Here is a 14,492-nt window from a genome sequence, read left to right as displayed (position 1 = left end):
ATGACCCGGCTCCTCGGCCCACGTTCGGCCAACAATTTGATCTGGGTCAGAGCTGGATGCATCACGAAACCATTTTCACTTTCTTCTTCCTCGTCACCGTCGTCGTCCTGCACGTCTTCGCCGGCAACTCGTCGTCGTTGTCGTCGTCGTCGCCTTCACGTGTTCATATTATTTATCCTGGATTCTAGTCACTCCTTCGCCACCACTCTCATTTATGCACGTCGACCTATATCTTACATCCCGCGCCTCAGATGACAAGGGAATCTCCAAACAGACCATCATCATCATTGCTGTCTGTGCTGCCGTTGGCGGTCTCATCCTTCTCGCCATCGTCGTTCGTATCATTCGTTCTGCATACGCTCGTTCTGCTGCGCAAACAGCCCCGCTGCCTCCAGTACAGCCCCTTGCTCACCACAGAGAACACCAGCTCGCCAAGTTCTATAGGAGCAATACAAGCAGGCCAAGCACCACCTATGAATCTTCCAACCTCACTGCGCCCCGGCCGTTTGCTTCCGACGTCTCATCTGTTCGAACAAGCAAAGCCTCACTGCTCGTTCCGGACAGCCCAGGTCCAAGCAGTCCTTCACGGCATGCCAGCTCACTTAATGCGTGTGATATGGCGGAGGATATCTCCCTCAACAATGCTCCCATGGATTTGGATGTCCCCAATCCTTCCTTCCAAGTCTCCACCCGGGCAAGCTCGAGCACCATTGGCTCAAGCGAAAACAGTCATACTCCTCCCGAAACGCCTGCTTTGCAGAGCTCTGGCAGCATGTCACGTTTACCCCATTCACAGACGCGATCGAGCTCGTCTGCAAGACCCCCATCCGCTCGCAGACCCCGCCCGCTTTCACTAGCGTCATCCACACATACTGTCGCTTCCAAGTCAAGTAGAACTAATCTACGAACCGGGGTGCCTCATGGACCTCACAATCAGGTCCAGATTGTTTTGCCAGCACCTTTGGCGCCTAGTATCTATCCTAACGATGAGATCACCCCATATAGGCACATAGATGATGGGGGTTACAGCCGTCTAAGTGTTGTGGACCAGTGGGCACCGCGGACATATCGTTCAGAGGGCTCCTTGACTGGTGAAAGTCGCCGCTCAGTTGGCAGCAGTACGTTTATTCCTCTTCACCTTGTGGCAACCTCCTCATATTATCTATAGCGGACCCTCGACCTTCTACATCTTCTCAAGCCAGCGTTCATTCACAGTCTCTTCCTTCACGACATCCTCGGAGGATGAACTCAAATCTCTCAAATCTTTCCTCGAATCCTTCGCATCATGCATCACCAGCTACACCTCCAACACCCTCATCTTCCACATACCATCCCCCGCCCCCGGTGCCAAGGATACCTTCCATGTATAACAGCATTGGTGCGGGTGATCCAGAAGGCCCACCTTTAAGAGGCCGGCCGAGGGACGTCAATATACCCGCCGCAGCTCGTGGCAAGGATATATCTTTACCAGATCCCGACGACGTGGAGAGACCAACCAATCCACCAAAGCACCGTGCGTTATCTAAAAAGAACGCAAATTCTCATGGACGGACTTAGTCCCGACTCTGCTTTTGGATAGCGTAGCATTGCTTAGAACATTTTATATGCTCATATCATACAAGTTGTTTACACAATTACCAACACGTATTTATCTCTACGAGCCTCCGACTTGTATCAGCCTGATGAGCCATCGGACGACGAAGTCCGAGATAGTGCTTGGTCACATGGTCAAGTTGCCGCCGAAGAATTCAAGACTGCACGTTTTGTCCTCATCGAGTCACCGTCTAATCATGGGCCTCGCTCGCCTTCGCGCTTTTCAACTGCAAACATCATTTGCTGCCAACATAACATGTAGGAACATATCACGGCGTAGCTACGCCTCCCAGATGCCTTCTCTGGACCCAATGACTGGCGAAATGATGGTCTTGCCCGACATTCAGGTGCGCGTAATATGCTCCCAGGCGGCGTGTCTTTCCATTCACAGTATTCATCCAAGCCAAATCTACTACAAATCTCGAGAAATACGAAACCGAGCCCGCCTCCGCCTTCCAAATCATTAGTCTTTGGCCACACCTTTGTTCGTTTCCATTATAATGTTCATGTCGAATTCGGTTTACGCATATACAGACTGATCATATGTTAACGGTGCCATGGAGCGCGATTTCCGGCTGGAGCGCACCTCAGATCGAACCATGTATGTGGTCAAGTAATTTTAACCTGTTTCCTGTTTCTTACGACGTCAATATAGATGGTCCGCTTCGTCTTGAACCTAGTTCAACTGTTTTGCATTACGCCCAGACCATATTTGAAGGCATGAAGGCATACCGTGATGACACCGGCAAAGTTACGCTCTTCCGCCCCGACATGAACATGAAGCGGATGAACAGCAGCGCTACCCGAGTTGCACTACCTGTGAGCGCATATTCCAACGCCTCTCCGTATTAACCGATCACAATTCGCACAGAATTTCAATGGCGATGCACTATTGGAGCTCATTAAAGAGCTCATTCGGATCGACAAGCATTGGATTCCTAAAGAGCCAGGTCACAGTCTATATGTCCGGCCTACACTTGGTCCGTAAATTTTATCTCGTTACTGACATTTGTCAACTAACTCCGTTCATGTAGTCGGAACTCAGAAGGCTGTCGGCATTGGCCCGCCAAATGAGGCGCTTCTTTTCGTGATATGTAGTCCTGTGGGTCCCTATTATCCTAACGGCTTCAAACCGATTGCGCTGTACGGAACCACAGAATACGTCCGTGCAGCTCCTGGAGGTAATTATGCCTGTCCATACTTGATTATGGGATTAAACTCATTCTGTCCATAGGAACTGGTGCATACAAACTAGGCGCCAACTACGCTCCTGGTGTCCTGCCTCAAAAGTTCGCCGCCCAAAAGGGTTATCAACAAAACCTTTGGTTACACGGTCCGGAGCACTATCTCACCGAGGTATTCGGGATTGAAGCCTTTTTTTCTGCATCCAGCTGATTGAAGCTACCAGGTCGGAACGATGAATATGTTTCGTCGTTTTCAAGAAAGAGGATGGATGTGAGCTATGTGCCTTGATCGCGCACTTCTGTCTGATTATTTTTAGCCTTAGAGCTAGTGACACCACCGCTGGATGGGATGATTCTTCCAGGGATAACGAGAGACTCCGTCCTTGCCCTTGCTCGAGAACATGTATCAGGCAAAAAGAAGCTTGCCCACTTGACTGAGAAATTGATTATATCCGAGCGGCCAGTAACGATGAGCGAGGTCAAATCTGCGTCTCTCTCGGGCTCGCTTGTCGAACTTTTCGGATCAGGTATGTTACTATGTCGTGCATTGCCTTGACGAATTTGACACTCACAATAATATAGGTACGGCCGCTGTCATCAGTCCTGTAGACCGGATTGGATACCTGGGTGAGGATATTTTAATACCTACTGAAGAGGATGGGATGGGTCCCGTTTCGAGACCCATCTGGAAAGAACTAGTGGGTAGACAGATGGGTACGATCAAAAGTAACTGGAGTGTGCCTGTTACTCAATAGACTAGGAGAACTTTCGGCTACAATTTGCAACAAAAAGGGTTCCTAAAGTACAGTAAGGACATCACCAAAAGAGTATATAAGAGCATCGGTAAGCAATGAATACAAATAACATATTACAACCACTTCTCGTTCCTTATCTTTGTCTCAGTACTGACTATAATTTAAAAGCGGTTTTTGGATACTCCACTTTGGCCGCCGCCAGCTCGTCGACGAACCAGTATAGATGCCCCGGGTATACCGGTTTGACACGCGAAGCTGGCAAACCTTCCTCCGGCTTGTCCAGGACGCTGCTCAGGATATCAACCTTGCCTTCTCCGGCAGCAAAGAAAGCAACCCTTGCGGCATGATTGATGACGGGGTAGGTGAATGTGATTCGTTTGGCAGGCGGTTTTGGTGAGTCTTCTAGATATGCCACCCAGCGATCCTCTTCTGCCAGCAGCTCGTGGCCGAGGAACAACGAAACTGTATGTCCATCTGGACCCACACCAAGAAGAATGAGGTCAAATACAGGGAAACGGGCGGAGTCTCCGTGGGCAAATTCCTTGATGAGCTCCTTCTCATACGCGTCAGAAAGCTCCTCGAGGTCGTCGAGAAGAGAAGTGTCGATAGTATGGATGTGGCTGGCAGGAATGGGGACCTTCGAGAACAGTGTTTTCATGCACGCGAGATGATTTGAATCAGGATCGTCGAGAGGAACGACGCGCTCGTCTGCATAAAAGACCTGCCTAATCTCGGGTCAGCTACGTATACGTGTGTGTGATAAGCCTAGGCAGACAAACCATTTGTCCCATTTCACACCTGGATGTCCAATTAGCCCTTTCAATACGTTTGGTAGAGATCCACCGGACAAGGCGATGGTAAATCTCCCCTTCTTGTCAATGGATTCCCTCTGAGCCTTGATGATGAACTCTGCGAATGAGTCGACAAGTTTGTCAACGGACGGGAAAGAGTGCACGATGGGCGGGATGGGAGAGTGATGGACGGTAGCCATTTTTTGAATACTAGAATGAGTAGAGGAAATGGTGAACACCAAAGTTGTGTCGAACAAGGCTCCAAGTAAAAGTATACAATTGGTCGGAATGTCTCGATCAAAACAAGTATGCATGACGTCATCATATCATTTGCTCCGCTTTGGGTCTAAAAACTACAACGCCAGAGTACCAGTCAGCTGAATATTCCTACTACTACTTCCTATAGATATCTTCGAGGTTCCAGACGGGATAACCCATTTCTGAGCTTTCACATCCCAGATCGCAAATGAGTACCTCGAAAGCTCCATCGTAACTGTTGTGCTTTCTCTCGGTTCAAGATAGACACTATCGAACCCTTTCAGACCCTGCGGCGGAGAATTCGCAGAGGGAGGTAGCGAAATGTACAATTGAGGGATCTGAAAGAGTTTATTTTGAGCGATTACGAGTCCTTATTCGAACACATACCTCATGTCCCGCGACTTTCCCGACATTCTTGAGAGTGAATCCGACCGTTACCACAGATTCATGCAGCCTTTACACGTTGAAAAACTGTCCAAAAGATGATTGAGTAGATAAAAACTTACGAAGGATCAATAGAGGAGCCGGGTCCACTAGGAATATTCCCCGCAGTGGATCCAGAGATGGACAAAGCAGAGTATTCAAAAGTGGTGTATGACAGCCCAAAACCAAACTCGAACCGAGGTTTGATTCCTTGTGCGTCGAAATGGCGATAATCAACGAAAAGCCCCTCATTGTATGGGATGTCAAGGATCGAGGAACTCGAACTGTAGATGACCGCAGCCGAGTAGTCGCTAGGCACTATGGGCAATCGTATACGGAAGACGACCACTGCAGCCAATATAACTGTGTAGTTCGGTTGAACTTGAACGGAAGACGACGTACCTCGGATTATAGACGCCGTAAAGAACATCAGTTACAGCATTGCCAGCTTCTTGCCCGGGAAGTCCGCTCCAGACCTTTGCTTTTTCAGTCCTCGTACGAATGAAAGGCACTGGGGCTTACTACTGCGGTCACTAAAGAGTACGTGATTTAAATTGGTTTGAGTGATATTGCTGCTGCTGTAAGGCAGAACTGCGTACCATTCTCGTTCTCGATCCAATTTTCCATCGTGATAGGACCAACACTGTTAACTGCCACTATGGTGTTGGGGTTGACGCTTGCTACCGATTGCACCAGCGCATCCTGTCGAGTGTCAAAGACGAGACATCACGATACAACAAACCACTTACCCCGCCATGCCAAGCAAGAAGATCGTTTCGGTCCCCAAAATTTCCTTCAGGAGAAATCAGTGTGCTGCCAGTGGAAATGCACCAGTAAGTTCGTTGCTGACCTTCCACTGTAATGTATCCCTCTCCGGAATCAGCTGATTATTAAAGAGTTTCAGTTATTTCTATAAGTACTCATCAACATCTTCGTGCCAGTAACTCACCAGTTATGAATACGATGGCAACGTCCTTTCCAGCTGCCGCATTGGCCGCCGCGTTGAGATCAGTGTCGCTCGTTGAGGAGGATATCTTTGTCCCGTCAGCAAAGGCTTTCGCAGTAAGTGCGTCCAACGGCTGTGTATGAATCGTCCACCGCATAAGTGATAAGTGCCAGAGGAAGTGAACATACTCACAGCTATGAGATACGGGAAATCTGTGGTACCGCTTCCCCATCCTATTGATAACCGGCCGTTGAATACCAAAACCATATTAATACGGACTAGCGAAGGCTCACCCATCGCTAGCACCCCATCGTTTCCTCCGCGATCCGAGTACCTAGGTATCGTCAATCATTATTCTCGATTAGCTGTAAAGATGGTATGCTTACCCATTAGGTCCCAGTGTACTATTGCGAGCGCCGCTTCCTATGATCGCTAAAGTACGAGGAGCAGTCAAAGGAAGGGCCCCTCCCGAATTCTTCAGTAAAACGGTCGAAGCTTGACCAATCGCACGAATGACACTATAAATATGTCAATCATAATACATCCAGGCATAGGCAATGATTTTCAACTTCTTGTGGTCGCTCTGGACGTCGGCATGAGTATTTACTGGAGTGGTCTTATCCCAAGCGTCGAAGTTGACATCTGGATATCCAGAATCTTGTCCAAGGAGGTACCTGTTGAAAATCGGTAAATTATGTGTCAAGCACGATATGAACATGTCTACCATGCAGCTAGAATGCGTGTTGCCATGTCCTTATATTCCATTCAGTCATCATAACTCAGAACGAAGTAGTAAAACATACGTCGATCCGAGCTTCTGGCACAGTGCCTTGGTTTACGGCGCTTACCAGTGCAGGTCCGAAATAACTTCACATTGTGCTTTAAACTCAACAATATCAAAGGGAAAGACTTTAGTGACTCACGACGTTCCCGAGCCAAAGAAAGTATCACCGGGCATGGTCATCTACAGTGCAAATATTTTAGTCCAAAACCAAGCCATGTACAAAAATAGGATTCACGTCTAGTCCGAGATTGATCGACCCCGTAGAATGTGTCGCTTGCCAGTCTGGAAGTGCGTTAGACAGCTGGTTAAGAGTTGAAATGTCTTGCAAGATAATGAAGTACCTGACATGACGTCTGGACATTTTATTAGCCCTTCGAAATAGCAACAAAGAGCCGCTGAAATTGTAGAACTCACAACCTGGAAAACCGAATTCTGTCTTCAATATACCATTCAGCGTCTTGTCGTTTTCACACGCGAAGCTCCCGTTGACTAGAGAGGCGTCAGTATATCATGATTTCCTGCTAATTAATTGCGAAGCTACCCACTCTGATCTAGAAGCAAGAGCGCTCAGAAATCTGTCTTTAGAGGACCAAAACTTGAATACACTCAACTATAGCTGCACATGACTGCCGCAACATTCGCTTGTATGGCACGAAGAAACTTTATGAATTAATTAGTGCTTCTGTGTGAAATTACAAGGATACACGCACAGGGTGAGCATATATTTCGTGTTGCTTCATTATCACTAGTCAGTATATGTCCACAAAGCTATAGATCAAATCGTACAGTCCTGGTCTAGCAGTCAGCAATATCACCACCAAAGAACAAGAGGTTTACCGATCATCTACATCTGAGGAGCTGGTCTCTCGAAAGTGTTCTTGCTCGTTGTTGATATAATGCTTCGCAGTTGCTTCAAATCTGCTGAGCTAAGCTTGCGAAGAGAAAGAGAATCGATTTACCCTGTACGCCAACTGATTGTAGACCCATGACTAGTTTCGTATGCCCCCTCTCCAGACAGGTAGGGATCACCTCCGAATCTAAGTAATGACAACTGGTTAGTACCTGGACTCGTGCGGACCCCACATCACTTGACGTACCCTTCCCAGTTTCGACCGGCAGCTGGGGCACGCATAGTGTTCATCATAGGTCCTAAAGCAACATGTACGCCTTTGCCACGGAACTCTTGCCCCATTGTCACACCACGTTGGCGAATTAGAGTGCGATTGAATGTGGCCGCTGCATTAATCGCGCTATACAATGTTAACTGGTTGTTTCCACTGGTAAATCTAATCACTTACGCTGGGAAAGCAGAAACTTTGTCGGCGAAACGAACACCTAGGGGAGAATCTATAGCAGACGCACGAGTAAGGATCTGAAATACAAAGACATCCACTTAACTAGCCTTCTAGACAGAGGCCCGGGAACGAGATACTAGGTATCGCCAGTGTATTCCCAACACAATTCCTGGCATCATTGTCAGCATCTTCACAGTGAGAAGCTCAGGTGTAGTCAGATAGGCTCACCATTCATCCAACCAACACCTGTACACCGCACATAGTCCAGTCATTTTGGAAGTAAAACTGCGAATGAAAGAATGCACCTGTAGCTAAATCAACCTTCTCCTCCAATGACAGTTTTGTCACGGATGCTTCAGCCTACGAGTTAACATATCAATAACAGAAGTAATTTGACCATCAATCAATAAGATGACCTTTTTGTAGGCAGCTTGCCATTCTGGCGACATATTAGTAGCTGTGGCCGACCTTCATCAAGATTTGGTCGCCTTAACGCCTACACGTAGCATACCTTTAGGAATAGAGGCCGAAGAGGTGCTTGTGCTAGTCGCAGTACTAGTTGTAGTACTAGTCGAAGCAGCTGTGGATGTTGTAGACGATGTTGATGACGAAGGTAGACACTGATAGTAGTCTATGATGCATGCAAAGTTTAATGAAGAAGCATCGTAACCATCTCAGGGTGGCCTTACAGTCATTCAGCATGACACAAGTCGAACCACTGATGCAGGTCTTTGGCCCGGTCCTGTTGATTGCTGCGTTAAGAGGTGTTGATGACCCAAAAAGCGGCAACCTACCATCCAATTCCGCCACATTGCTGATAAACTTGCTGCTGGGCGACGACGAGAGTTACAAGAGAGGAGAATGCAAGACAGACAGAAAGGCCCGGGTGTACCATGCCTAACAAGTAGCTTCTTTAGACCTCTACCCTTTGAATAGCTCGTTCTTAAGTAGTCGCATAACTGAGCTCGAGGAAATCTCGGACAGCCGAAATTAACACCCAAGAGTCCCAGGAGGACGGCAAAACCGCGGGTCTACTGCCAAGCGGCCAAAAGCTTTATAAGGAATGGTCAGGCGGTATAGCAGACATGCGTAGAATCCCCTCGAAAATATTAAGGCGACGTATTTTTGTTGATGGTACAGAGCACATGAGGATCTCTTGGAACATCCAAAACGGGAATTTGCTTCGATCTTGGGAAACAGAACACCAGAGGGATTCGACACAAGGTCACGCATGCTTGCAATTTGTTCCGACAATCGCTTTATTATTGTTATTCAACAAATTGTAACGTACTCTATGCCAGATGATTAGTATTAGGAGTATCATATAGCCATAGGCATCATTGATGTTGTCGTACCAAGCAAACACGTAACACAACACCAGAGAGGTGGAATTCTTGTGTCTTCCAGCCCTTCGATCTAGCTTCCCATACATCCACTCATCTCCAACACTAAAAAGTGTCGAGCAAGACTCCAAGTCAAACTTGATATTGAAGCGTTGTGATCACACTATTATATGTCGCATGGACTAAAGGTTCCTTCTGGGGTACATCGGAGACAGCCTAAGCGAAAGAAAATAGGTGAAAACATGTATCCGCGAGTAACGTGGCCATGATGTGAGACGAGGCGGACCACGAGGGCGTAATATCGAGGGAGGAGAAGTGAATCAGGCGAGTACCGAAGAAACAAGAGCGCTGAAACAACGGGCCAAGCACCGAATAAGTACAGTTGACAGCACACCACTGCAAGAAACAGTGCTGGCAAGAGCAGAGCCCGGACTTGAAGCTGAAGAGCAGGAACTGCAGTAAATCAGACAAGAATAAAATGGAGTCGTACGATAGAAATGGAGTGCATTGAGATACTAGACGTCTCGTCTTTGGTCGCCTCGCTCAGTTGGTAAGGATGAAAAACTAGTATACATGACATCATCATATCATTTGCTAAGTTTCTGGCTTAAAACTACAATACCAAAGTACCAGTCAGCCGAATATTCCTACTACTACTTCCTATAGATATCTTCGAGGTTCCAGACGGGATAACCCATTTCTGAGCTTTCACATCCCAGATCGCAAATGAGTACCTCGAAAGCTCCATCGTAACTCTCGTACTTTCTCCGGGTTTAAGGTAAATGCTGTCAAACCCTTTCAGACCCTGCGGCGGAGAATTCGCAGAGGGAGGTAGCGAAATGTACAATTGAGGGATCTGGAAATTTTTATTTTGAGCTGTTATGAGCCTGTATTCGAACACATACCTCATGTCCCGTGACTTTTCCAACATTCCTGATTGTGAATCCGACCTTTACCACGGATTCATGTAGCCTTTGCGTGTTGAAAAAAATGTCCGAATGATAAAGGAGTCGAACAAAACTCACGAGGGATCAAGAGAGGAGCCAGGTCCAGTGGGAATATTCCCCGCAGTGGTTCCGGAGATACGTAGATGAGAGTATTCAAAAGTGGTATATGACAACCCAAAGCCGAATTCGAACCGAGGTTTGATTCCTTGTGCGTCGAAATGGCGATAATCAACGAAAAGCCCCTCATTGTATGGGATATCAAGTATTGGGGAACTCGAACTGTAGATGACCGCGGCCGAGTAGTCGCCGGCACTACGGGCAATCGTATACGGAAGACGACCACTACAGGCAAATATAACTATATAGTTCGGTTTAACGGCGGAAGACCACAAACCTTGGGTTATAGACGCCGTAAAGAACATCAGTTACAGCATTGCCAGCTTCTTGCCCGGGAAGTCCGCTCCAGACCTTTGCTTTTTCAGTCCTCGTACGAATGAAAGGCACTGGGGCTTACTACTGCGGTCACTAAAGAGTACGTGATTTAAATTGGTTTGAGTGATATTGCTGCTGCTGTAAGGCAGAACTGCGTACCATTCTCGTTCTCGATCCAATTTTCCATCGTGATAGGACCAACACTGTTAACTGCCACTATGGTGTTGGGGTTGACGCTTGCTACCGATTGCACCAGCGCATCCTGCCGAGTGTCAAAGACGAGACACCACGATACAACAAACCACTTACCCCGCCATGCCAAGCAAGCAGATCGTTTCGGTCCCCAAAATTCCCTTCGATATGATAATTCAATGTACTGGGTGGGCACCAGAAGTCCGCTGCTTACCTTCCACTGTAATGTATCCCTCTCCAGAATCAGCTGATTAAATAAAGGATTTCAGTTATCTGTTCAAGTCTTCACCTTTCGGACTCACCGGTTATGAATACAATGGCGACATCCTTTCCGGCCGCCGCATTAGCCGCCGCGTTGAGATCTGTATCACTCGTGGAGGAGGATACCTTCGTTCCATCAGCAGAAGCCTTCGCAGTGAGTGCGTCTAATGGCTGCATATGAATTATAGACGGCATGAGTGCCCGACAAGAAGGTAGGAAGTAAAAATACCAACAGCTATGAGGTACGGGAAATCTGCGGTACCGCTTCCCCATCCTGTTGATAATCGTTCGGTGAGTATCAATGCCATGGAAATATCAACTCGTGAAATGCCTACCCATCGCTAGCACCCCATCGTCTCCTCCACGGTCCGAGTACCTATGCACTGTCCATCATCATTCAATTAGCTGTAAACATGGTATACTTACCCATTAGGTCCCAGTGTACCATTACGAGCCCCGCTTCCTATGATTGCTAAAGTATGAGGAGCTTTCAAAGGAAGCACCCCTCGCGAATTCTTGAGCAAAACGGTAGAAGCTTGACCAATCGCACGAATGACACTGTAAATATGTCAGCCGCAATATCTTCAGGTATAAGATATACTTACTTCTTGTGATCACTCTGGACGTCGACATGAGTATTTACCGGAGTGGTCTTATCCCAAGCGTCGAAGTTGACATCTGGATATCCAGAATCTTGTCCAAGGAGGTACCTGTTGGAAGTTTGTAAGGTTTATGTCAAGCATTGGATGAGAATGTCTACCATGCAGCTAGAATGCGTGTTGCCATATCCTTGCATTCCATTGAGTCATCGTAACCGAGAGGGGAGGAAGTAGGAAAACTTACGTCGATCCGAGCTTCTGGCACAGTGCCCTGGTTGACTGCGCTTACCAGTGCAGGTCCGAAATAGCTTCACATTATGGCTTGGACTCAACCATATCACAGAGGACAGGTATAGCGACTCACGATATTCCCGAGCCAAAGAAAGTATCGCCAGGCATGGTCATCTAAAGAGCACAGAAGACTTTAGTCCGAGAATAAGCCCCACAGAAATAGGACTCGCGTCTAGTCCGAGATTGATCGACCCCGTAGAATGTGTCGCTTGCCAGTCTGGAAGTGCGTTAGACGCTGGTTAAGAGTTGAAATGTCTTGCAAGATAATGAAGTACCTGACATGACGTCTGGACATTTTATTAGCCCCTCGAAATAGCAACAAAGAGCCGCTGAAATTGTAGAACTCACAACCTGGAAAACCGAATTCTGTCTTCAATATACCATTCAGCGTCTTGTCGTTTTCACACGCGAAGCTCCCGTTGACTAGAGAGGCGTCAGTATATCATGATTTCCTGCTAATTAATTGCGAAGCTACCCACTCTGATCTAGAAGCAAGAGCGCTCAGAAATCTGTCTTTAGAGGACCAAAACTTGAATACACTCAACTATAGCTGCACATGACTGCCGCAACATTCGCTTGTATGGCACGAAGAAACTTTATAAATTAATTAGTGCTTCTGTGTGAAATTACAAGGATACACGCACAGGGTGAGCATATATTTCGTGTTGCTTCATTATCACTAGTCAGTATATGTCCACAAAGCTATAGATCAAATCGTACAGTCCTGGTCTAGCAGTCAGCAATATCACCACCAAAGAACAAGAGGTTTACCGATCATCTACATCTGAGGAGCTGGTCTCTCGAAAGTGTTCTTGCTCGTTGTTGATATAATGCTTCGCAGTTGCTTCAAATCTGCTGAGCTAAGCTTGCGAAGAGAAAGAGAATCGATTTACCCTGTACGCCAACTGATTGTAGACCCATGATAGTTTCGTATGCCCCCTCTCCAGACAGGTAGGGATCACCTCCGAATCTAAGTAATGACAACTGGTTAGTACCTGGACTCGCGCGGACCCCACATCACTTGACGTACCCTTCCCAGTTTCGACCGGCAGCTGGGGCACGCATAGTGTTCATCATAGGTCCTAAAGCAACATGTACGCCTTTGCCACGGAATTCTTGGCCCATTGCCACACCACGTTGACCAATTAGAGTACGATTGAACGTGGCTGCTGCATTAATTGCACTACAATATGTCAACTTGCTGTTTCACTGGTAACACTAACCACTTACGCCGGAAAAGCGGAGACATTGTCGGCGAAACGAACACCTAGGGGAGAATCTGTAGTGGATGAACGAGTAAGAGACTGAAATGCAGAGACACCCATTCCACTAGCCTTCTAGACAGAGGCCCGGGAACGAGATACTAGGTATCGCCGGCGTATTCCCAACACAATTTCCTGATATTATTGTCAGCATCTTCACAGTGAGAAACTCAGGTGTAATCAGATAGGCTCACCGTTCATCCAACCAACACCTGCACACCGCACGTAGTCAAGTAATTTAGGGAGCGAAACTGCGAATTGAAGAACGCACCTGTAGCTAAATCAACCTTCTCCTCCAACGACAGTTTTGCCACCGATGCTTTAGCCTGCAACACCACGTTAATGATCATAGAAGCACTTTGACCACCAGTTAATAAGATGACCTTTGTATAGGCAGCTTGCCATTCTGGCGACATATTGGTAGCTGCCGACAACCTTCGTCAAGATTTCGTCGCCTTAATGCCTACACGCAACGCACCTTTAGGAATAGAGGTGCTTGTGCTACTCGCAGCACTAGTGGAAGCCGCCGTGGACAAGCACTGATAGTAGTCTATGGTGTACACGAAATTTAATGAAAGGTCGTTGTGACCACGTCAGGATGGACTTACCATCATTGAGCACGATACAAGACGAACCGCTACCGTGGCAGTTGGTTGGCTCGGTCCTGTTGAAAGCTGTGTTAGGAGATACTGTTAACCTGCAAACCAGCTACCTACCATTGATTTCCGCCGCATTGCTGGAAAACTTGCTGCTGGCTGGCAACGAGAGTTACAAGAGAGGAGAACGCAAGAGTGACAAACAGGCGCAGACGTGCCATGTCTCACAGGAAGCTTCTTTGGACGTCTGTCCTTTGAATAGCTGGTTTTTAAGTGGTCGCATAACTGAGCTCGGACAGCCATAATTAGCACCCAGGAACCTCAGAAGATCGACGAAACCATAGGCCCACTGCCAAACCGCCAAAGGCTTTATAGGGAACGGTCAGGCCACATACCATGTATGTGCAAAATGTCCTTGAATTGAATATTGAGGTGAGGTACATTTGTTGATGTTAAAGAGCACATGAGGATCTCTTGAAAGGTCCGAAACAGGAGTTTCGCTGTAGCCTTGGGAAACAGAACGTCAGAAGGATTCGAGAT

The 14,492-nt window shown here is 47.3% G+C and overlaps 5 protein-coding genes across 5 annotated transcripts; 2 read left to right on the top strand and 3 right to left on the bottom strand.

The window, feature by feature from the left end:
• The first annotated feature begins 62 nt into the window (after positions 1–62).
• Positions 63–1,679, top strand: EV420DRAFT_1514005 (uncharacterized protein). The gene is made up of 2 exons (XM_060471787.1): positions 63–1,118; positions 1,169–1,679. The coding sequence occupies exons 1-2, from the start codon at positions 215–217 to the stop codon at positions 1,555–1,557; spliced, it is 1,293 nt and encodes a 430-aa protein (XP_060336408.1). The 5' UTR covers positions 63–214; the 3' UTR covers positions 1,558–1,679.
• Positions 1,680–1,904: 225 nt separating this feature from the next.
• On the top strand, positions 1,905–3,532 carry EV420DRAFT_1618004 (branched-chain amino acid aminotransferase II; the record flags this gene model as incomplete). The annotated part of the gene is made up of 10 exons (XM_060475302.1): positions 1,905–1,940; positions 1,997–2,077; positions 2,128–2,194; positions 2,249–2,412; positions 2,465–2,573; positions 2,628–2,774; positions 2,828–2,949; positions 3,036–3,048; positions 3,095–3,304; positions 3,360–3,532. The coding sequence occupies 10 exons, from the start codon at positions 1,905–1,907 to the stop codon at positions 3,530–3,532; spliced, it is 1,122 nt and encodes a 373-aa protein (XP_060336407.1).
• Positions 3,533–3,686: 154 nt separating this feature from the next.
• Positions 3,687–4,523, bottom strand: EV420DRAFT_1637498 (uncharacterized protein; the record flags this gene model as incomplete). Its single annotated transcript, XM_060476709.1, has 2 exons — positions 3,687–4,257; positions 4,312–4,523. 2 exons carry the CDS (start codon positions 4,521–4,523, stop codon positions 3,687–3,689), a joined length of 783 nt encoding a protein of 260 aa, XP_060336406.1.
• A 153-nt stretch (positions 4,524–4,676) lies between these two features.
• On the bottom strand, positions 4,677–8,301 carry EV420DRAFT_1618002 (glycoside hydrolase family 3 protein; the record flags this gene model as incomplete). The annotated part of the gene is given in 24 exon segments (XM_060475301.1): positions 4,677–4,919; positions 4,969–5,035; positions 5,088–5,288; positions 5,341–5,385; positions 5,407–5,485; positions 5,604–5,706; positions 5,754–5,860; positions 5,954–6,083; positions 6,143–6,183; positions 6,244–6,284; positions 6,337–6,468; positions 6,520–6,624; positions 6,675–6,703; positions 6,754–6,817; positions 6,874–6,914; positions 6,970–7,016; positions 7,149–7,223; positions 7,346–7,394; positions 7,445–7,468; positions 7,583–7,644; positions 7,694–7,705; positions 7,725–7,771; positions 7,832–7,984; positions 8,258–8,301. 24 exon segments carry the CDS (start codon positions 8,299–8,301, stop codon positions 4,677–4,679), a joined length of 1,941 nt encoding a protein of 646 aa, XP_060336405.1.
• A 1,487-nt stretch (positions 8,302–9,788) lies between these two features.
• EV420DRAFT_1627135 (glycoside hydrolase family 3 protein) lies at positions 9,789–14,474 on the bottom strand. The gene is made up of 31 exons (XM_060476030.1): positions 14,073–14,474; positions 13,965–14,020; positions 13,835–13,906; positions 13,740–13,780; positions 13,628–13,682; positions 13,551–13,568; positions 13,429–13,491; positions 13,325–13,373; positions 13,125–13,277; positions 12,988–13,064; positions 12,877–12,938; positions 12,739–12,762; positions 12,640–12,688; positions 12,443–12,517; positions 12,265–12,311; positions 12,168–12,208; positions 12,048–12,111; positions 11,965–11,993; positions 11,810–11,914; positions 11,631–11,762; positions 11,540–11,580; positions 11,438–11,478; positions 11,246–11,375; positions 11,158–11,190; positions 11,061–11,104; positions 10,911–11,013; positions 10,834–10,844; positions 10,714–10,787; positions 10,398–10,661; positions 10,278–10,344; positions 9,789–10,228 (listed from the first exon to the last, which is right to left on the bottom strand). Exons 1-31 carry the CDS (start codon positions 14,171–14,173, stop codon positions 9,986–9,988), a joined length of 2,364 nt encoding a protein of 787 aa, XP_060336404.1. The 5' UTR covers positions 14,174–14,474; the 3' UTR covers positions 9,789–9,985.
• Between the last annotated feature and the right edge of the window lie 18 nt (positions 14,475–14,492).

This window comes from Desarmillaria tabescens (assembly GCF_030435595.1).
Source record: "Desarmillaria tabescens strain CCBAS 213 chromosome Unknown EV420scaffold_5, whole genome shotgun sequence".
NCBI classification, from domain to species: Eukaryota; Fungi; Basidiomycota; class Agaricomycetes; order Agaricales; family Physalacriaceae; genus Desarmillaria; species Desarmillaria tabescens.
This window is presented reverse-complemented; position numbering and strand designations above follow the sequence as displayed.